The 22,416-nt window shown below is 42.8% G+C and overlaps 1 protein-coding gene across 1 annotated transcript in view; it reads left to right on the forward strand.

Moving 5' to 3' along the window:
- Positions 1-284: 284 nt before the first annotated feature.
- EPC2 (enhancer of polycomb 2) overlaps positions 285-22,416 on the forward strand; it is a 48,301-nt gene continuing 26,169 nt past the window's right edge. The window contains exon 1 of the mRNA XM_028745595.2: positions 285-703. Coding sequence (XP_028601428.1) covers positions 551-703 — 153 coding nt within the window. The 5' untranslated portion in view covers positions 285-550. The remainder of the gene's footprint in view (positions 704-22,416) is intronic.

Raw genomic sequence — 22,416 nt, forward strand, 5'->3', positions numbered from 1 at the left:
GCCGCTTTATCGCCTTCGGCAGCGGCGTTCGCTGAGGCGAAGGAACGGCGAGCGAGTGGGGGCGGGAAGCAGAGCGAGAGCGAGGCAGCGGCGGCAGGGTCTCGAATCCCTCAGCCCGCTCTGCGGGTTACCCGGCTGGGGCTGCGCGCGCAGCCTTCCCCCCCCCCCCTCTCGCTCTCCCCGCTTCTCTTTCTCTTCCCCCCTCCCACCCCTCCTCGCTCCGCTCGCGCGCTCGCACTTCTCCTCTCTCCCCACCCCTCCCTCTCCCCGCGCTCTCGCGTTGGCTGCCGGGATCGCTGGCCGCTTTGGTTAATGTCCGCCATGTTTGCCATGGCGCAGGGAGCGGATCGAGCGAGCCCGGCGCGGACCTAGGGCTGCGGGCGGCTCTTCGGCGGAGCTGTTCCGGGGCGGCGGGGCTCTCCATGGTGTGTCGGGCCGGGTCCGGGAGCGGCTGGGAGGCGGCGGCGGCGAGGCCGTAGTGAGGGGGTCCCCCCTCACACACACTCCCCCCCCCAGCCCGGCCCCGGGGTGTTATTGTGAGGGGGAGACAATGAGCAAACTCTCCTTCCGAGCTCGGGCGCTAGACGCCGCCAAACCGCTGCCCATCTACCGCGGCAAGGATATGCCCGACCTCAATGACTGCGTCTCCATCAACCGCGCCGTGCCGCAGATGCCGACTGGCATGGAGAAGGAGGAGGAATCGGTAAGGGAGTCGCGCAAGTGGGGGGGGGGCACCATTGTTTATCAGACATCTCCACCCCCCCTCCCCTCACGGGAAATAGGCCATTGGCATTCACCAAGCGCCGCTACGCACGCTCGCCGCCGCAGCGGCGCACGCTCCCTATGGGGTCCTGCGTAAACAGCGCAGCGTAAACTCTCCTCCGGCGCCGTAAGCGGGGCCTTGCTCCGCCATCTTCTTTGCGTCCCCAGGACTCGCGAAGTGTTTTGATTAAGGAGGGGCGGGGAGAGTGAGAGGGGAAGGCTCTTACGCTGGCGGAAGGGAAGGGAAGCGCAAAAGGCGTCCTTGAATGGGAGAGTGTGCGCGCCGGCCGTTTTTGTCGGAGCTTGTCTTCTGCTGCTGCTGTTTGGTCTTCAGTTTATGTGCATTAGGCGGGCTTGGGCTTAAAACGGCAGCCGCTCCTAGAGTTTCCCATATCCTTCTTTGCTTTTGATAGAGTGTCTTTATTCCAGGGCATCAGACCTTCCTTATAGCTGATGTTGTTTCGTACACATTCGCAGCTGGCTGCTCTCGTAGCAGCACAGCGAGTGATGGCAGCGCTGTATCTGGCTGGGTAAATAGCAGAGATGTACGTTAGGGGAAAGGAAGCAGGGTCCTGCTTCCGTTTGAGTTTAATGAAATAGTGATGTGCTTAGCTCGCAGGGAATGGACCATATCCCAAGACTCGGAAGCTGTCATATTATTTTGACAGCCCGCACTTCTGCATCCAAGTGGGGCTTAACGCTGCCAGTTTGCTTTGGCTAACCTGTGAGCCGTGCAGAACAAAAATACGGGATTTTTATGGTTTACGTTAATCTGTGTGATCCAGCACTGTTCCGTTATATTTTGATTTGTTTCTGTTGCCAAAACAACACTGACAGCACAATCCAGTATATGCATATACTCAGAAGCAACTACCACTGAGTTCATTGGGGCTTACTGCTAAATAAATGTGTATAGAATTGTAATTGAGACTTAATGATTCACAACAGAAGTGTCTGCAAGTGACCACTAATGTTGGAAATGATGACAGTTGTTTGTGGTGGTTGAATGTATGTAATGGGCTGCAGGTGTGAAATACCAGCTTTCTGTTAGTTCACATCTCTATTAGGTTGTGATAGTTTGATTTAATTCATTGTTATGATTTCAATTAAATGTTAAGGTTGTTTCTGGAGTATAGTTATAATCCTTTGCTGTATGCTATAGATAAGACACCTGCTGTCTGTATTATTTGTGCTTTAGCAAACCTGCTGAATTAGTTTTCTTAAAAGCTGGAGTTGCATATTGTTCTGTGTACAAGCTGCCCCTCTAAAGTGGCTGTGCTTGCATGCAGAGCTGATAGTAAATGTATCCTCAGAAATTTCTTCAATGAAACGATTTCTCCGCCTCATTGCCAGCCCACTGTGTGTTGGATTGGTTGTGACTGTTAGAAGAAGGTCGCACACTTTGTGATTGGCTTCCTTGTTTGACTATTAAAACAGAGAGGCATCTTTGTAATCATTGGTAACTCATGATTATGACCTCATTGTATTTTTTTGCATTATAATTTATAATATATTGACTATTGTTAATACTTCAACTGTCTTAACCCTTTTAGGAAGTGAATTAATGCAAATGTGTATTTTTAAAGCAAACTATAATGTAGTTTATATTTACTAATTTAACTGCTTTTTTCCAGTAGCTGTTTAGTTTAAAAGAGATCAGATTTATATCGTTACAGGCAACTTACACTTTGTAGAAAGTGGAATTAATATTCTTCTTAAAATCTGGATATTAAATTTTGCAAATTTTGTGTATAATTTTAATAAAAACATTTTAAATTATTCCAACACATACAACCTTTATTAATGGTTTTTTTTTTAAAAGCAGTCATAATTTACAGTTAAATATGAAATATGTCTCTTGAAAACAAAATTTGCTAGTCTCTTTCAGACACTCTCACAGATAGGTTAGGTTGAAGCCTTGCTGTACAGTCATGTGCATGTTTAGCCAGAACTAAGTCCCACCGTGTCTAGTGAGTCTTACTTCCTAGTACGGCTCTATGACCCAGAGTGTCTTTTGTGCAGATATCTGACCCACTTAGACTGCCACTTAAAAGATATATATCTCCTTTCAGCCACATTTGTGAGGAAGGCAACTAATAAATATGAATAATATTAATGTTCTAAAGCAATCCTATGCACACTTACTTGGATTTAACATTGAAAGCAATGGGCCTTATTTGAGTAGACATTTATAGGATTGCATAGTTAGTAAGCTTCAAGCCCAATGCTAGCCATGCTTACTAAAAAATCACATTGATATCAGTGGGATGAACTTTGAAACAAATATTTAATTTAATTTATACATTTACATATTCTTCTGATGAACTCCCCGAAGAGGTTTACATACATCAGGAATTCCCAAACTGTCCTGCGGACCACCCAGTCACTTGTGAGCCTCATTCATGTGGTCCACAGCTGGACTTCTCCGTAGCCTGCGTAGCCAACGGTCAAGGAGGGTGGGATTTGTAGTCCAACAGGATCTGGAGACTCAAGAAGGCTGTTCTAACTTCAAATAAATTGAATTTCACTTCATTCACATCCTCTTGGTTGCTCTCTATTTCTGTTTGAGAAAAGCATAAAGACTACTATGGCAGATTACAAGTGGGTCTCTCTGATGTAATAGGGTGGATATATACATGCGGTGAGGCATTATAAAGTAACCTCAGTTTTATTTATTTCATGCAGTTGTACGTGGAAAACATTTCAGTCACATTTCAGTCAGTTTTGCTTATAATTGCCATTGATGATGATGAGTACAGTGCTTCTGTAAATGGGCCAGAGATCTTAAAATAGTGTGGGAGTGGGTTGACAGAGTTTATGACTAGACCGGGTATACTCTTGTTGTTCTTTAAAGCGGGGGATGACTTCTGCAGCAAGGTAACCCAAATTACATTGTTTGAACCAATTCTACAACTGGCTTGGCTGGATCAGGGTACTGATTAATCTTATTAAATGGTGGACCCCTAATAAAGAGGTGCTTTATCTCTCTTCTCCCCCTGCCTGGTGTAAATAACTGTTTTATTTTTTAGTTAGTACTTGCATAGCCTTTTTAGGGATCAGTTCTGCTGGTGCAGAATCACAGAAACATGAAGTGGAATAGATGTAACTTTGTAGTGTTGCTTGTGATTGTAAGGTATAAGTGGAACATGACAATAGTGCCACTTGAGTAGCTACAATAATTAGATGCAGTTCCACTCAAATAAAATTAGTACATCATCTTCTCTGCTCTAGGTGGTCAGTGGTGGAGGGCTGGACTGTGAGGCCCTAGAATTTAGCCCTATGGCCCAGCCTTTAGCTGCACTACTGTGGTTATAAAGGCAGCATTAATTTTGATGATATTAATGCATACATGTTTTAAAATCTAATTTATGCATAAAGCATGAGAGACTGTTGTGTATTAAATAGTAGATTAAAAAAGATTTTACTAAACTTTGTTTTTCGTTGTTTTTTAAACTACTAGCACATTTCACGTACACATATGATCATCACCATTCTTAGCAGTTCTGCAGCTATCAGAGTGAAAAACTTCTTTAAAAATGTTAGGAGGTGGTATTCTGTACTTAGTAACAGTGCAGTTCTAGCCATGTCCGCTCAGAAGTAAGTGCTGTTGAATTTGGTGGGCTACTCCCAGATAAGTTTGCAGCCTAAAGCTGGTGGGGACCCTGGGGCCCTCCAGCTGCTGCTGGACTAACAATCCCATCATCTCGCTAATTGTCCATGCAGGCTGAGTTGATGAGAGTTGTAATCCAGCAACATTTGTAGGGTCTAAGGTTCCCCAACCCTGCCTAAAGCCTTAGAACACAAGCCTTTTCATGGTATTTACCAGCAGCATGGCAGAATCCTAAATCATACAATGAAAATTTACAGGAATGTACTTGCAGCTTGGTAGTTTTGCAGTGAACTCAACAAGAAGTCACAGCCTAAACCAGGGGTCAGCAAACTTTTTCAGCAGGAGGGCGGTCCACTGTCCCTCAGACCTTGTGGGGGGCCAGACTATATTTTTTTTGGGAAATAATGAATGAATTCCTATGCCCCACAAATAACCCAGAGATGCATTTTAAATAAAAGGACACATTCTACTCCTGTAAAAACACACTGATCCCCAAACTTTACGCGGGCCAAATTTAGAAGGCGATTGGGCCGGATCTGGCCCCCAGGCCTTAGTTTGCCTATTTGCCTACCCATGGCCTAAACCTATACAGTGGTACCTCGGGTTAAGTACTTAATTCGTTCTGGAGGTCCGTTCGTAACCTGAAGCACCACTTTAGCGAATGGGGCCTCGCGCTGCCGTCGCATCGCTGGAACACAATTTCTGTTCCCATCCTGAAGCAAAGTTCTTAACCTGAGGTACTATTTCTGGGTTAGCGGAGTCAGTAACCTGAAGCGTATGTAACCTGAAGCGTATGTAACCCGAGGTACCACTGTATTCTATTGTCTTTGCTAACGCAAATTGAAGATAGCTGTGTAAGTTTCTTAAGCTAATAAATAATGGAGTTTACACACTTTGAAATCAAGTTTTAGTTCAGTTTGAGCTACACAAAATGCTGTGTTCAGATATTCTGAAAAGGTTTTCGGAGTGTGAACACAGCCCAAAGACAGGAAGTATCAACACACCTGTCATAAATGCACTTCTTTCCAGTAGAGAGCCACATGAATGTTTCCATCCATTTGTTTGCCTCCCTTGTTGGGACAATTCTTGATGGGAAATGGTGCCTCTTACTATGGCCATATTGAGATGTTGTTTCCTCCCCAGGGTTTGCATTCCACTTGGAGGGTTTTAGAGTGTGTGAAACAGCCCAAGTGACTTCAGCTTTCTAGAACTTGATTTAGCCTTTAGTCTTTTGATTTAGCCTAATGGGAATGCAACAACAGTGACTGAATTTAATCAGTTCAGCGGATTACGTAAAATATTTTCCTCTTTAGTTTGAGCAAAGGAAAGAGACAACACTTGACACAGATGCACTTAAAGCAAAAGTAAGTGCATCTTGGAGTATCATAGAATTGTAGAGTTGAAACTTGGAGGGGACCCCCAAGGGTAATCTAGTCCAACCCCCTGCAATGCAGGAATCTGAACACTCCGTCCCCACCCAGTTTGAAACCATACCGGACCTTGCTTGGCTTTGTAACTGTGATAGTTTCAGCCCAGTCCTGTGCGTGTTTCCTCATAATTAAGTCCCAGTGTGTTTAATGGGATATATTGTCCAATAGATTTGCAGATGATTGCAGCAGCGACCATGGAGCTATCAAGAAGAAAGATGACTTTTGATTTACTAACAATGCAATTCTAGATATGTCTGCTCAGAAGTAATCCCCACTGAGTTCAGAGGAAGGTGAGTGAGCATAGGATTGCATTGTTAATGTTGATGAGGATCTGCTGTGAGATCTAAGCATTGCCAAACCATTTGGATACTGTGGCCATAGTAGTATCATATTTAACTTCAGTGCAAATTGAGAATTTTCCAGAAGACCTAATGCAGTCAGTCCTTTTAATCTTAAAGGGTAAATTTTCTTTTAAAAAAGTGGGGGTGGGAAGCACAAACTCGGGCATATGAAGGGTAATTGATGGTAAAGTAAACCATTATTGAGCAAGTCAAATGCCTTGATTCTGTAAAAAGAAATATATACCTATAAGCTACCTTGCACACATGTGGACATGCACCTGGATGTACATGCTCATCCAAGCTCTGTTTAACTGTCTAGATAAGAAGTGTGTTGTGAATGAGGATGCAAAGTCATAGCCATCAGTTATTACATGTTACTAGTTGCTTATGACTGCAGCCAAACTCTTTGATCCTAGTATTCTTACTGTTATCTTATGGTATTGATATTAATATGAAATAAACAAAACTATTTTTTTAATAGTCTGAAACAGGAAATCAGTCACACAGTCAATGGGACTATTAGATAGCTATGGGGGGAAAGGAGCATTGAAAGACGACGGAGACTCTATAGAAGCTAAATGAACTATTTACACCAATTTTCATTGTAGAAGAGTTGATGGTTTTGAGGAAATGATTTTGAAGACTCAAGTGGAGCGACACAAGATTTTGAGACAAAAACAGTTGGGAACCTTTGGCCCTACATGAACCACATTTCCTATCATGCTTGCCCGTGTAAACTGATAGTACTGCAAAGGACAGAAATGTTATGTTATGCAATGCTATGTTAGATGACACAGAATTATTCTTTTTTTTCTGCAACAGAAAATATTGCTTCAGTAGATTTTAAATAATTTTTAGATAGTGTCAGTAGACGTGAAATTAGAATGATTTGGTAGATAAAGGCTAAATTTGGATTTAAATATATTTTGAAAAATTACAGATTTTCTAAGCAATTTTTATCAGTAACTGCTTAAAAAGGGAGTTGAATAAGTCAACAGGTGGTTTGCATGAGAGGGAAGTTAACAATGGAGTTACCCAAGAATCTAAATTTGGAATAATTCTGGTTATTAATCAATGATCTGGAGTAGGGTGAAATAAATATAATTTATTGATTGCACAGAATTATTCAGGATGTGCAGGCTGTGGAGAACTCCCAAACGATCTTTTCAAATTGGTTGACTAGGAACCAACTAGTACATTAGATTCGATGTAACCTTGAGCACATTAAACAAATAAATAAACCAAAATAATGTCTCATAAACTGAGGATGTCAAAAGTGGCTGTAACTGTTGAGGAAAGAGATCTTGGAGTCACAGTAGAAAGCTTACTGAAAATGCCAAACCTTTGCCAGTGGTGGTACAAAGGACTGAGGAGCTTAGTATGCTTTCTGTATTTGAACATGCATCCTTCTGTAGACTGCGATTCCCAAATTTCTCTTATTCCAGATGGGCTTCTTATATTGAATTCTTTGCCCAAAGTGTCATTTCTGCTTTGGGGCTGGTTGTACTGTTGGTAGTAACCGGATCTTTGTTCCTAGAACAACTTCCTGAGCTGGGAAGTGTTTCCAAGTATATAAGCCATGGGTAGGCAAACTAAGGCCCGGGGGCCGAATGCGGCCCAATCGCCTTCTAAATCCGGCCCATGGATGGTCCGGGAATCAGCGTGTTTTTACATGAGTAGAATGTGTGCTTTTATTTAAAATGCATCTCTGGGTTATTTGTGGGGCATAGGAATTCGTTCATTTTTTTCTTCAAAATATAGTCCAGCCTACTACAAGGTCTGAGGGACAGTGGACCGGCCCCCTGCTGAAAAAGTTTGCTGACCCCTGATATAGGCATTTCAATCTGACCTATATCCTCCCTCCCTTTACACCCCCCTCCCTTGTGTCCTGCCTTTTCCCTTCTCTACACCTTTGCTTTTTATTACATAAAAAGAAAAAGGAACAGAGGTGTTAATAAAGAAGTTTCCAAGCTTTGGCGATGAAAGGGGGGGGGGTCGGTGCTAAAAGGTTACAGTGGTACTTCTGGATGCGAACGGGATCCGTTCTGAAGCCCCGTTCACATCCAGAAGCGAACGCAACCTGCGTCTGCGCGTGCATGGGTCGCAATTCACCACTTCTGCACATGCGCGAGCGGCAAAACCCGGAAGTAACGTGCTCCGTTACTACTGGGTCGCCGCAGCGCACAACCCGAAAATACTTATCCCGAAGTTACCATATTTTTCGCTCTATAAGACACACTTTTCCCCTCCTGAAAAGTAAGTGGAAAGGTGTGTGCGTCTTATGGAGCGAATGCAGGCTGTGCAGCTATCGCTGAAGCCAGAAGAGCAAGAGGGATCGTTGCACACCGATCCCTCTTGCTCTCCTGGCTTCAGCGATAGCCCCACAAAGCCTCTTGAGTGCAGCTGGAGCGCTCCTGCCTCTTCACTCAAGAGACTTTGTGTTGCTTTCTTGTTTCTTGTTTTCCTCCTCTAAAAACTAGGTGTGTCTTATGGTCGGGTGCGTCTTATAGAGTGAAAAATACGTTGCTTCAACCCGAGGTATGACTGTATTAGGGAAGGGACAGAAAATAAAACACCAATAGCATTGTGACATTCTGTAAATCTAATGGTGCTGGATCCAGGCTTGCACTCAGTAGAGTTCTGCCTGTGCTGGAAGAAGAGGGTGGAGTAACCATTTTTACTCATTCCCCCACTCCATGTTCCCTAAAAAGCTGCTCTGGAGGATTGGGGGGCACTCTGTAACAGCATGGAAGGTGGTTTTGGTGTGAACAGTGCAGTCTCTTTCTCTACTGGTGTGATCTCTTTCTCTACCTGCTGGATCTCTGTTCCTCCTCTAGAGAAAATCTAGCTGTAGTCCACAGTGCGGTCACACTTTTAATATTTTGTACATTTATGCTTGATGTCTCCCCCACTTCCCCTCCCAGAAAAAAAAATTGCTGTATAACTGGAAAAAGTACAACAGGGGGAAGCTAAGATAAACAGGGGTTTGGTGCACCTCACCTGAAAGCTTTTGGTGCTTTTTACTTATAGTAAAATGACAGCCAATAAAGGGTATGACAAATATTTATAAGATTTATAAGATTATTAACAGCCTGAAGAGAGTGCGTAGGTTAATTGTATTTATTTCTCTCAATACAAATTACAGTCATACCTCATGTTACATTTTTTCAGGTTGCATCCTGTGGCGACCTGGAAGTACCGGAAAGGGTTACTTCCGGGTTTTGCCGCTTGTGCATGCACAGACACGCATGCATGCGCAGAAGCGATGAATTGCAACCCGCGCGTGCGCAGACGCGCCACTGCAAGTTGCGTTCCTTTCATGTTGCGAACCGGCCTCCAGAACGGATCCCATTCGCAACCAGAGATATCACTGTATTGTGATCTTCCAGTGATATTGGCAGTCTGTTCAAAACAGACAAAAGCAGGTACAGTGGTACCTCGGGTTACAAACACCTCGGGTTATAGACACTTCGGGTTTCACACCCTGCTAACCCAGAAGTAGTACCTCAGGTTACAAACTTTGCTCCAGGATGAGAACAGAAATTGTGTGCTGGCGGCAGCGGGAGGCCCCGTTACCAAAAGTGTGCCTCAGGTTAAGAACAGACCTCCAGAACAAATTAAGTATGTAACCCGAGGTACCACTGTACTTCACACAAGGCACACTAAACTTTGAGAATAAAATGTAGAATCTTAGTTAGGTTTTATTTTTATTGGACAAAATCACAGAATACAGTAGTTCTATCCATGGTTAATAGTCATGAAAGCAGAAATGGAGCTTCAGTATTCAGGAACAGTATACAGCTGAAAATCAGTAAGGAATAGTCTGCTTCTGAATATTTTGAGTAGAAACTGAATGCGGAATGTGTTGAGCCATACTTTCAATCACCATGGTAGTTTTTGTTGTGGTCATTTTTGGTAGACTGTATATGGTAAAGAGAGTTTTAAGGCAGAAAATGCAAAGATAAGTCCTTGACTCTGAGAGAACATTTTGCATAATGCAGTGGAAGGGTGGCGAGATAGACAGGATGTATACAATGTAGCATTAAACAGCACTGTGCAGCATTAATCACCTTACGCCTTATCAGTGGGACTTTGCTCCCCCCTCTCCCTCCTCCATACCCCCTAAATTTGTAATTGCTTGCAAAGTGGGAGACCAAGAGTCCTCCACATGGGTCACATACAGTTTGTTCTTCTGTGGAGAGTTTCTTCTTCTCCTGGTGAGCGGGCAAATGGCAGATTAAAAGTTATTATATTCGCTTTTTTCACACAGCATCTCTGGTATAGAGGAAGATCCAGTTCAGAAAATATTGCTGGAAACTTTTCTCTCTTTAAATAAGCATGGAATAAGCAAACTGTAGTTTTTGCAGCAGGAGACAGTCAGTTTATGCCCAGTATATTATTCCGAGTGAGGAGGTTGTATTGTTAAATATAATTCAATCTGCCTTTCCCCTACTTTTCTGTTTCTAAACCCCCCTACCCTGCACCTCCAGTTGTATTGCTAAAGGTTTGCTTTGTTTTTACTGTCACCTTTCCAGGATCAGACTCTTGCTTTTACAGTGGTACCTCAAGTTGTGAACGGGATCCGTTCCGGAGCCCCGTTCGCAACCTGAACGGAACGCAACCCACGTCTGCGCACATTCAGGTCACGATCCGCCGCTTCTGTGCATGCGCATGACATCATTTTGTGTGTCTGTGCATGTGGGAGCAGCGAAACCCAGAAGTAACCCTTTCTGGTACTTCCGGGTCACCACGGGACGTAACCTGAAAATGCGCAACCTGAAGCGGACGTAACAAGAGAGATGACTGTATAGATCTGGCTAGCTACAGAATAGCTCCTCTCATTTCTTAAGTTTTGACAGACCAAATGACAATGGTTTTGATCCAAAGAACTATGGTAGTTTAGGTGAGGGTGAATTTGATTTAAATCAAATCAATTTAAATCACGATTTAAATCACTAGTCAGTAAGACTTGATTTAAATCATTTTTTTAACAGAAAGACTCATTTTTGCTGGTATAATCTTAATATTTACAACCAGATGAAGGTTTCATTTTTGGAATAATAAATTTTCAGAGTAGTTTTTACAGTTATATCAAAAATTACTGATTTGGTTATACTATTAGAAATACATTGACAGATAATTATGAAATTATTGTGAGGTTTAATAAGTTAACTTTATATTTGGACAACTTTTCTGCTGTACTTTATTGGAAGGAGAAAAATAATCATTTCCTTAATAACAATTTAAACAATTTATCTAACTAAAACAGTAACATTATAGCATATGTATCCATGTTTGTTAACTGATGTGGTTAAACAATTTTTTTTAAAAAACCCCCCACCTTAGACTGAGTTTTGGCACACATGAAAAACTTAAAACAAATCCTTATTTCCTGATGAATAGCCTTTGAACTATAATGTAACTCAAATAGAAAACTATATTTAGAAAGATTTCCCCTCCAAAAGCATTTTATTTTAAAAATCCAATTTAAATTTTTAAAAATCTGATTTTAAAAAATCATTATTTTTTTATCTGCCCTGGTTTAGGTATGCTTTCTGCACTTTGAACTGTTGCCCCCTATATATATCACACACTCCCTTCAAAATTTCTTTATACTCAAGAGAGGTTTACCAGGAAGTAAAGAGGGCCACTGTTCAAGCCCATTGGTATGTGGAACAGGTTGCACAGTTATTTGGATTTAGATTACTGTTTCCGTCAGAAACTGCCTCACTTATGCCATTTCTACAACACAGTGGGTTTCAGATTCTGCACTTGTCCAGTACAGTTACTGCCTGCCATTATATACATGAACAGGTTTCTTTTCTATTCAGTATGATAGAATTTCCTTTTTAAAAAAACACTTGAAAATTTAGAGCAGTGGTTCTTCAAAACAGCTTGAGACACTTAACTCATTCCATTGTGTTTCTTGGTGGCATGTGTTCCTGTGTTGAATTACCAATTTTGGGGATCAGCAGAGCAACTATTTCTCTGCAAGTTAAAAACAAAACAAAAACAACTTTTGTGAGATCACTGCACGCTAGTATTTAAATTATTAGTTGGATTCAATTGTCTTCTCAGACCACAAGCTACAAAAATGATAAGGGGCCTCATACAAACCAAAACATAGTTTTCCATCTTAATTTAGGAAGGTTTGCTTTGACAGTTTAAGAGTCCCCGTCCTAGTGAGTTCTGTAAGCAGTTTTCTTTTATTATTTGAATACTACCTGTTACCTGGAAACTCAGCATACATTGAAGGGTGGTTAGGTGAAACATGGAGTTACCAAGCTGATAGTTCTTTTGTAACACATTTAAATTCTGGGGGGGGGGGGCGGGGACCGACTACTCCTGTGGATTTAATTTGTGGAATGTTTGTGAGAAAAAACATCTTTATTGCAGCCAACTTCACAATGGTGCTTGTAACAAAGCACTATCTTTTACCTTACTTAATCACCTTCAAGAAGTTGCCATGTACGTTGTTTGAAATTTTATTATTATTATTTTTACTAAATTATCTTTTATTGGAAATTGAAAAAGCAGGTTGCAGTTTGCCGCAGGGGAAGGGTTCAGGGGTGGAGAGTGTCAAATGGAATGCAGCAGTTACAGCCTCTGTCATGTGGGAAGACACCATTCCCATGGAAAGAATGGTGCCTCCTGCCCCAGAGTTCCTGTGCCCTATTCTACCGCCTCAGCCACTGCCTGCTTTCTGTAGTGCACCTCTAACTCAGGGGTAGGCAACCTAAGGCCTGTGGTCCAGATTCGGCCCGATCGCCTTCTCAATCTGGCCCATGGACGGTCTGGGAATCAGCATGTTTTTACATGAGTAGAATGTGTCCTTTTATTTAAAATGCATCTCTGGGTTATTTGTGGGGCCTTCCTGGTGTTTTTACATGAGTGGAATGTGTGCTTTTATTTCAAATGCATCTCTGGGTTATTTATGGGGCATAGGAATTTGTTCTCTCCCCCCCCCCCCAAAAAAAAATATAGTCTGGCCCACCACATGGTCTGAGGGGCGGTGGACCGGCCCACGGCTGAAAAAGGTTGCTGACCCCTGCTCTAACTCCTGTTGAAAAGGACCAGAAGCTCCTTGCTGCACACAACTAGCAACTGTGTCCTTTAACTTATTTATTAAAATATTTATATCCTACACATTTAGGCAGGATTAATAATATGAAATTGAAGTACTTACGTGTAAATTCTAATTCCCTGGCTATTCTTAACATTGACAGAGCTTTCCTATTAGGTTGTGGGATGAGGACCCTCACTGCTTTGTGTGCAGACACAGTTTCCACTACTTAAGGTAAAGGTAAAGGTACCCCTGCCCATACGGGCCAGTCTTGACAGACTCTGGGGTTGTGCGCCCATCTCACTTAAGAGGCCGGGGGCCAGCGCTGTCCGGAGACACTTCCGGGTCACGTGGCCAGCGTGACAAAGCTGCATCTGGCGAGCCAGTGCAGCACACGGAAACGCCGTTTACCTTCCCGCCAGTAAGCGGTCCCTATTTATCTACTTGCACCTGGGGGTGCTTTCGAGCTGCTAGGTTGGCAGGCGCTGGGACCGAGCAACGGGAGCGCACCCCGCCGCGGGGATTCGAACCGCCGACCTTTCGATCGGCAAGCCCTAGGCGCTGAGGCTTTTACCCACAGCGCCACCCGTGTCCACTACTTAGCTAGGACCTAAGAATCAGTTCTGTACCTCCTCCTTGAATTGTCTTTCTGGCCCTAGTTTGGTTGCAAGCCCATCACTATGGCTTGGAGGGCTTCATATAAAATCTTAGGTATTGGATGTTTTGCTGCTGTACTGAACGTTAGAATTGGTTTGCTTCCTTCAGCCCATGCCTTCAGAATTTTCTGGTTAAGGTAACTGCTCAATGTTTGACCTGATTAGTGGATGCATAAGGTGGGGTTTGGCTACATGTTTTGTATGGTTTGCTAGTAAGAAGTGCTCAAGAAGAAGGTAGTTGGTGGAAGAGCACTTTCATGCCCCCTGCAAATAGGGCTGGGTGACATCTAGTTTTCAACATCATGATATATCACCATCTAAATATCATATCTTGCTATATCACAATATATATCTACAGTGGCGGAGGGCCTTCCTGGGCCTCCCTGAGGGGCAGAGGGTCCTGGCATACCTCCCTGCAGTGACAGAGGGTGTGCAGTGCTTCCCCACAGCAGCAGAGGGTCTTGCCATGCCTCCGAGTGGCGTGGGAGGGTGCACCGTGTTTCCCTGCAGTAGCAGAGGGCCTTTCCCCGCCTCCTTGCGGTGGCAGAGGGTCCCACCGTACCACCCCACAGCGGTGGAGGGTTTGCTGTTCCACACAGCACAGCACCTCACAGCAGCAGAGGGCCTTGACGAGGCTCCCTTTGGCGGTGGAGGGCCTTAAAATGTAAGGAAGTAGTAGATTTAATAAAAATATTAAAGAAACTTCCATTTTTATATTTAATATATTTTCAACTAATTTATCAGTAGTTTAAGTGATTTACTAGTCAAGTTGTGTCTGCTTCCCAACTCAGAGGTCTAAGTGAAATCTGCATGCATAAGCCCCACTGAGTTCAACTAAGCTTACTTCTACATTCCTGGAAAGAGCCCCATTGAATTCAGTAGGGCTTGCTTGTGAATAGACACACATTTGCTTTCACTGCTTTCTGAAAAACACCCTCCCCATCATTCTTACACAGTACCCAATCTCCCATTTCAGCATAAGGCAGCCAGCTCAATCTTCTCCCATCCCCCCCGAAAGCCCCCCCCCCCCAACCCTCATCCCACCAATCTCTCCCTTTTTATAGACGGGAGGGAGGACAAGCAAGCAAAAAGATTGTTGCTGTTGTTTATTTATTTAGTCGTGTCCGACTCTTCATGACCCCATGGACCAGAGCATGCCAGGCACTCCTGTCTTCCACTGTCTCCTACAGCTTGGTCAAACTCACGTTTGTAGCTTCGAGAACACCATCCAACCATCTTGTCCTCTGTCGTCCCTTTCTCCTTGTGCCCTCAATCTTTCCCAACATCAGGGTCTTTTCCAGGGAGTCTTCTCTTCTCATGAGGTGGCCAAAATATTGGAGCCTCAGCTTCACGATCTGCCCTTCCAGTGAGCACTCAGGGCTGATTTCCTTAAGAATGGATAGGTTTGATCTTCTTGCAGTCCATGGGATTCTCAAGAGTCTCCTCCAGCACCATAATGCAAAAGCATCCATTCTTCAGCAATCAGCCTTCTTTATGGTCCAGCTCTCACTTCCATACATCACTACTGGGAAAACCATACCTTTAACTATACGGACCTGTGTTGGCAAGGTGATGTCTCTGCTTTTTAAGATGCTGTCTAGGTTTGTCTCCTTTAAATTAAATTAAAGGAGATAGTCTCCTTTAAATTAAAAAAAAAAAACATCCTTTTTAATATGGAAGAAAGCTGTTTAGGGGGAACTAACAATATCAACACCAGCAGAAAATAAAAATAATCCCCCCCTTTTTTTTCCACTGGTGAGAGAAGTGCTTTCCAGTTCTTTGTTTACTTTGCCTCTTTGATTGTCTAATCGTGGGGGGTTCCTCCTGGATTGTTAGCAAGCTCTGCATAATTAGCTGAGCTAAGTGGATAGATACCAGTAAAGCTGAAAGAGTTTGCTGGTTTGTGTGAGGGCTTATCTTCATTTCTTATCTGTGAGGGGGGAGAGAGCAAACAAAGCAGGAGACACTTGCCTGCAAATTATTTGCAAAGTATCATTCAGCTGAGCTACCCCCTTTTGTTCACTGGTATATTGGCTTGTTGAAACACTTACCGTGATGTTATTTCAATACTGGTATTCCAACGGATACGGCGATTTATTGAACAGCCCTACCTGCAAACCTCCAAGCCTCCTTAAAAAAACATTTCCTAAATGTTTGGATGCTGGGCTGTGATGGAGAGTTGAATTGTCCCAAACTGGGCGCAGTCAACTTCTCCTTATATAAACCCCCTTCTGTGAGCACATATTGGGATCAAAGCATCTTAGGTTTTGTTGATGTTTTTCAGTTTAAAGCCTAAGCCTTGTTAGAGGTATCCTAAGGACCACAGAAGGGGACGCGGGTGGTGCTGTGGGTAAATCCTCAGTGCCTAGGGCTTGCCGATCGCATGGTCGGTGGTTCGAATCCCGCGGTGGGGTGAGCTCCCGTCTTTCGGTCCCAGTTCCTGCCCACCTAGCAGTTCGAAAGCACCCTTAAAGTCAAGTAGATAAATAGGTACCGCTTTATAGCGGGAAGGTAAACGTCGTTCCGTGTGCTGCTCTGGTGCAGGCTCGCCAGAGCAGCGATGTCACACTGGCCACGTGACCCGGAAGTGTCTGCGGACAGCGCCGTCTCCCGGCCTCTAGAGTGAGATGAGCGCACAACCCTAGAGTCTGACAAGACTGGCCCGTACGGGCAGGGGTACCTTTACCTTTTACCTTTAAGGACCACAGAGGCTCAGGATCAAGTGCCTTGAACACAATTCTGCATCTGTTTTGCATGTGTGTGTGCTTCAGCACAGATTTTGCAGTGGAAATAAACTAGGAATTCATGTTGTATGTACATACAAAATTTGACAATTTGTCTTTTTCCAGCAAGATAAATAACACCTGCCTTTTTTATAACAAGGTAAACTGCAAAAACCCTTACTGCAATTAGCTATACATTGGTACCTCGATTGTCGAATGTTATCCATTGTGGAAGACCTTTCGACTTCCGAAATGTTTGACAACCAAGACAGAAAGAGCTGATTGCAAAGTCAATCGAGAAAATTGAAAGAAAGAAAAAAACCGCAGTGGAAGCTATTTGACTTGTGAGGTGCGTTCGAAAATGGAAGCAATTACTCCCGGGTTTTTGGCGTTCAAAAACCGAAACGTTTGGCTTCCGAGACTCTCGAAAACCGAGGTACCACTGTACTGTTGACTCAACTTACATAGGGGGCATGTTCTGGGGATAGTGCATAAAGTCAAAATCACGTATAGTCAAAACGTTCCTGATGCTCCCTTTTTATTTTTATTTTTGTTTTGTTTTTTGTCCAAGTGCATAAAGCAGAATTCACACAAGCTAAACATGCATACTTTGTGAGTTGACTGTATCTAATTTGTTTCTGGCTTTTGCTCATTAAAGGAGGTGCTAGATGTTTGTGGAAAGAAATATACCATAGATTGCATGACTGTTGATGAAATGATGGGGAGTAGAAAGCAAATTTGTTTTTATTTAAAAATAAGATTTCAGTTCAGTATATTGTCATACCTATTACCTCACACTTTGCTTCCCTTTTTGCTTCCATATTTATTTTATAAAATACAAACACATCATCAGCAAATAAAGCAGCGGGGTAAAAATGGAGTAATAAAACAGGTTGTTAATAAAATACATTGAACTTAAAAACCCAGGAGAATAAAAGTGTTTTTGCATTGTGCTAAAAATATAGTAAAGAAGGTAACAGGCAAGCCTCTTTGGGAAGTGAATTCCATAAAAATGGGATGCCACAACCACAAGGGAGCTTTTCCCAATCATCTCCCTGTCACCTCATATAGAAAGAAGGTTCTCTTAAGATGGTTGTGCAAGCATGTTTCTTAGGAGAAGTTCTGTTCCCAGTCAAGTTTCATATCTGAACTGAACTGAACTCTGCATCAGATTAATCCCAAGCTGAAAGTGGGGTGTCTTAGAGGAATTTGGAGCCTTTCAGAGGTGAAGCAAGTTAAGTACAGTTGGTATGAGTTGAAGCAGAGACCCCAAATGTCAGAAGGGAGAGCAAGCACCATATCTGACTTTTTAGAAGACATCTGAAGTCAGCCCTGTTCAGTTTTTACTGTTTGATGTTGTATTGTGTTTTAATTTCTTGGAAGCTGCCCAGAGTGGTTAGGGCAACCTAGTCAGATGAGAGATAGATAATATCATTATAATTATAATTATTATATTCCTTTATTGAAATTAGGGGCACATCTGCTTTAGGGTTATGTGCCTCTTTTTCTTATCAGCTTGTTTTTCTAGTGGTCACTAGAACACCCCCAAGTGGGGCTTTCTCCAGCCTGCCCTCTAGGTCATGCTCCTCACTAGCCCTTCTTCACACCCTTTTTGAGTGCTTTTGCTTGGCTAGAATGTGTCCTTGAACATGGATAATACTTCTTACCTGCCTGGATGGAGGATAGAGAGGGGTGTGTGAGTGTGTGGCCTACTGTACAAAAGTAGAATGTGCATTTGTTGCTCCACTCATTTTTGCCTTTGGCCCTGCTCACCCCTGGTATGTGTCCCTTGGCAGATTGTCCAGAAGGCAATGTTGCCCCTGGGTTTTTGGTTTGCTGCTGGTCATTCAAATTAATTTTTCTCTTCCTCTTTCTTAGGTCACACAGATAATTAGATTATGTCTTATTGTAGTATGTCTACTGCAAATTTTGAGCTCTGATTGCTTACTTAATACCTTATAACAATTAAGAGTAGAGTGTGCTTCATTCATTTCTTTCTTTGCGCGCGCGCACACACACACACACACACACACACACAGAGTTGTGGATTCCAAGGTTACGTTCTTTAAAAATAAATAAGCTCTGCAGTTACTTTAACAAAAATGGGGGTGCTATGCATACTTTATTCAAGAACTGAATAGTGATTTAAATTGCTATCTTAAACCTGAGAGTACATCCAATAGGCTTTTTTCTGAGTAGACATATATTGAATGGCACAGTTAAGAATCTTTCAGTCTGTTTTGCTGTTTTGCAGCATATCTAAATATTTGAAATCTTTTGAGGGTGAATACTTAATCGAGGGCTTTGAGAGAGCATGTGGCATAAGTATGTGTATGCATGTGGAGCTATTTTTGTTGAGAGAGACTGTAAAAATGTTCTTGCCTAGTTTCCTATAGTGTCGTGCTGCACTAGCAATTGGGAGATCTAAGTTCAGATTCTAATTATATGCTCTCTCTTTGTATTCTGATCTAGCCTGGATGGAGTTGCCTTTTCATTGTTTACATTTTTAAAAGTAGTTGTTTCCAAACTAGCTAAGTACCTCCCTACTCATAGTTACATACTCCTCTTCATTCTATGCTTGCTTTATTTCTTAATTTGTTCCCTTTGTACATCCTGCTTCAGGCAGCCCTGTGTTACTTCTTAGAATTGATGCACATGCCTAGAACCCAAGGCTTGTACTCAGGGCTGACCCACCCATGAGGTAGGGTGGCAGGATCCACAGGGGCAGCAGATCCAGCCTCCAAGGAATGCATCACCCACTGCTGCTGCCATGGTGGTGATGACAGCTTTGGCATGCTCCCTTCGGGCCAGATCTGCTGCTTCCTTGGCAGCTCCCCACCCCCATGTTGCCTCCACAGCAGCCACTTGATGAACAGTTGCTGTTTGTCTCCCCTGCCCTCCAACCTTGTTCCCACTATAGATCTTACTCTTTCACTTGGGGGTGGGGGTGCCCTTTTTGTGGTTTGCCTCTAGTAGTGATGTGAGGTGAGAATATTCTCTGCTAGAAAATTCTCCAGAGAATATTCTCCACAAACTGTAAATTCTAATGTAAGAACCAGTTTTACATCCCACATTTTAAAAATCTAGTAAATAATAAGTCAAGCTGTGTTAAGTAATGAATAATGGGTTTTTTTAATCCAGTTACATTACTGGGCATTGTGTCATTCACCATTGGCAGATCTGAAATGTGAGCTACAGAAAACATTTGTGGGTTTTATTAGTTTTAAAAATGCTATTCATTTAATTTGATGAACATTTGAATTCATATGTATTTCAACTATATGTAATAGCCCTTTTTCTATTTTGGTGTGACCTTATTCTTAGCAATTCTATACCCTTGGCCATATAGTGTGATTTTTTATTTTTTTTTTACAGAAAGTAGCTTTAATGCTTTATACACTTAAAGTACCTAGAGACCTATACAATTATGTGTAACAGCATGTGAGGTGGCCTTGATTTAAACAGTTGACGTTTCTATATTTTTATTTAGTTTTTGGTTGCCATCTGAACAAGTTTGCCCATGAATAAAAATGTATACTAAGTAATTATATCATTTTCAATGCATTACAATTATATCATTTTCAATGCATTAAAATGAATATTCTCCTACTTTAAATGAAAATTCTCCAAAAGATTATTCTCGAGAATTTAACATCACTTACCTTGGGTGCAAAAACATTTTGGCCAGCCCTGCTTGTAGCTCTGCAACCTGAGGGGGTACTGGTGCAGATTCCAGGATTATGGCCCTTACGGTTTCTTGCATTATCAAGTTAATGGTTCACAGTGAATGTGCTGATATAGGCTGTCTCTCCTCCCCACTTGGTTTGTGAAGGAAACAAATCATACTCCGTTGCTTTTTGCATTAATCTGGGGGTTGTGATTATTTTCACTTCCAGAAAAACACAATGACAGCTAAAATTTGGTATTGGCTTCCTGAGTATGGTATGAGTGAAAAAAAGCCTGTGATGTCCAATTCAGAAGTAGCACTAAACCAGGGATCGCTAGCGAGGAGGATATATAATTGCATTCTGAAGTATACTTTGCTGTCAGAAGAATGTTTTAGAGTGATGTGCAAACTGGGCCACAGTGGTGAGGTGACAGACTGAATTTGGGGGAATCTTCCAAACACCACATTCCAGTGGTGGATGGAGCAGTTGGTTACATTCCAAAATTTCTTCATACAAAAGTCAGGTATTTTTACACATACACAGCTCCAAAACACTCAAAAAGTGTTATCACAGTTCATTCCAACCAGGCAAAAGTACTCAAGAAGGGCATCACACTGGGCTCATTCATTCATTAAAAATATACACACTTAAACCTGTTTACAAAGATATAATAGTGCATCCCTACTTTAAAACATGCAAAAGTTAAAATACTAAAACAGATTTAAATTACCTCAATTTTCTAAGCATGTCTAACGGGTGCTCTTCATGCTGCTGAAAAGTTTTTTGATCCAGCAGAGGCTCTTGTCACCAGAACAGGGTGGAAAGCTACTTTCACCAATTTCCTGTTTCCATACTGTTCCAAATGGTCTCTCTCCCATTCTTGAGCATATTTAGAGGGCTGGGGAAGGGGAATCTCATCTGTCAGTGAAATGGGAAGGGACACCATTTGATTCAGCCACCTATCTCCATCCAAGTTGTATGAAAACTGGTCAAGTTACATGAACACTGCTGCTAAGAATGTTTGCTCTTAACTACTATGTTATATCTTAACCAGTATGTTGAAAATGTTTGCTTTTAACCTTCCTGAGCCAGGGGATATTCTCTGGACCTCTCAAACCAGAATTACTTCCTGATCCATGTATTCCACTGGACGGTGGCAGTTCTGCTGCATACGTTCTTGGATGAAATGATTGTATCAACCCATTCCAGTATGACTTAAGCCCTTGCTTTGGGGGACAGAATTTGGTTTGGTCACTCTGATCACCTTCAAGAGAAGAACAGGAAGAGTGTGACTGTTGATTCTCCTGGAACTCTCAGCAGCTTTTGATAGCTTAACCACAATATCCTCCTGGACTGCACCTGTAGGTTGGGGGTGGGACCGTTTCACTCCTGCTTATGGATTTGGATGACTGCACCTCAGCCCCCTGGCAATTGTGCTGTGGGGTGCCACATCACACCATCTTGTCCCCAGTTGTATTTAATTTCTGTATGAAGTCATGGGGAGTGGTTGTTAGAAGAGATAAGGCAACATGTTGCCAGTATGCTGGTGATACTCAACTCTGTTTCTCTGAATCTGGAGACGGTGTGCATACCCTAAACCAGTACAGTCATACCTCTTCTTACATTCGGTTCAGGTTACGTCTTTTCAGGTTGCGTCCCGCGGCGACCCGGAAGTACCAGAAAGGATTACTTCCGGGTTTCGCCACTCACGCATGCGCAGACGCGCAAAATGACGTCACGTGCATGCGCAGAAGCGGCGAATTGTGACCCGCGCGTGCACAGACACGGGTTGCGTTCCTTTCAGGTTGCGAACGGGGCTCTGGAACGGACCCAATTCGCAACCAGAGGTACCACTGTACCTGGCAGTGTTAGAAACTGTGATAAGAAAGCTAGGAGCTAAATGGCAGCTTAAAGCTAGGTTATGGGTGCTGCAACGGAATGTCTAGGCGTGCTTTTTTATTACTGTACAAGAATACAATGGCAAAAATGAATTAACTGCAGCTAAAATCTTATTTTCATTTTTTGCATAGTCTAGTCCTTATCTGAAGACTGCAAAAAACAAAGCCATACTTCCCTTGTCTGCCCCCCTAATATTCTTATGAGGGTCCATTCTCCAGTCCTCAGAGAGTGGCTGGAAGTGGGGAGGCAGCAAAAGGTCCTCCT

Source organism: Podarcis muralis, chromosome 1 (genome assembly GCF_964188315.1).
Source record: "Podarcis muralis chromosome 1, rPodMur119.hap1.1, whole genome shotgun sequence".
Classification (NCBI taxonomy): Eukaryota; Metazoa; Chordata; class Lepidosauria; order Squamata; family Lacertidae; genus Podarcis; species Podarcis muralis.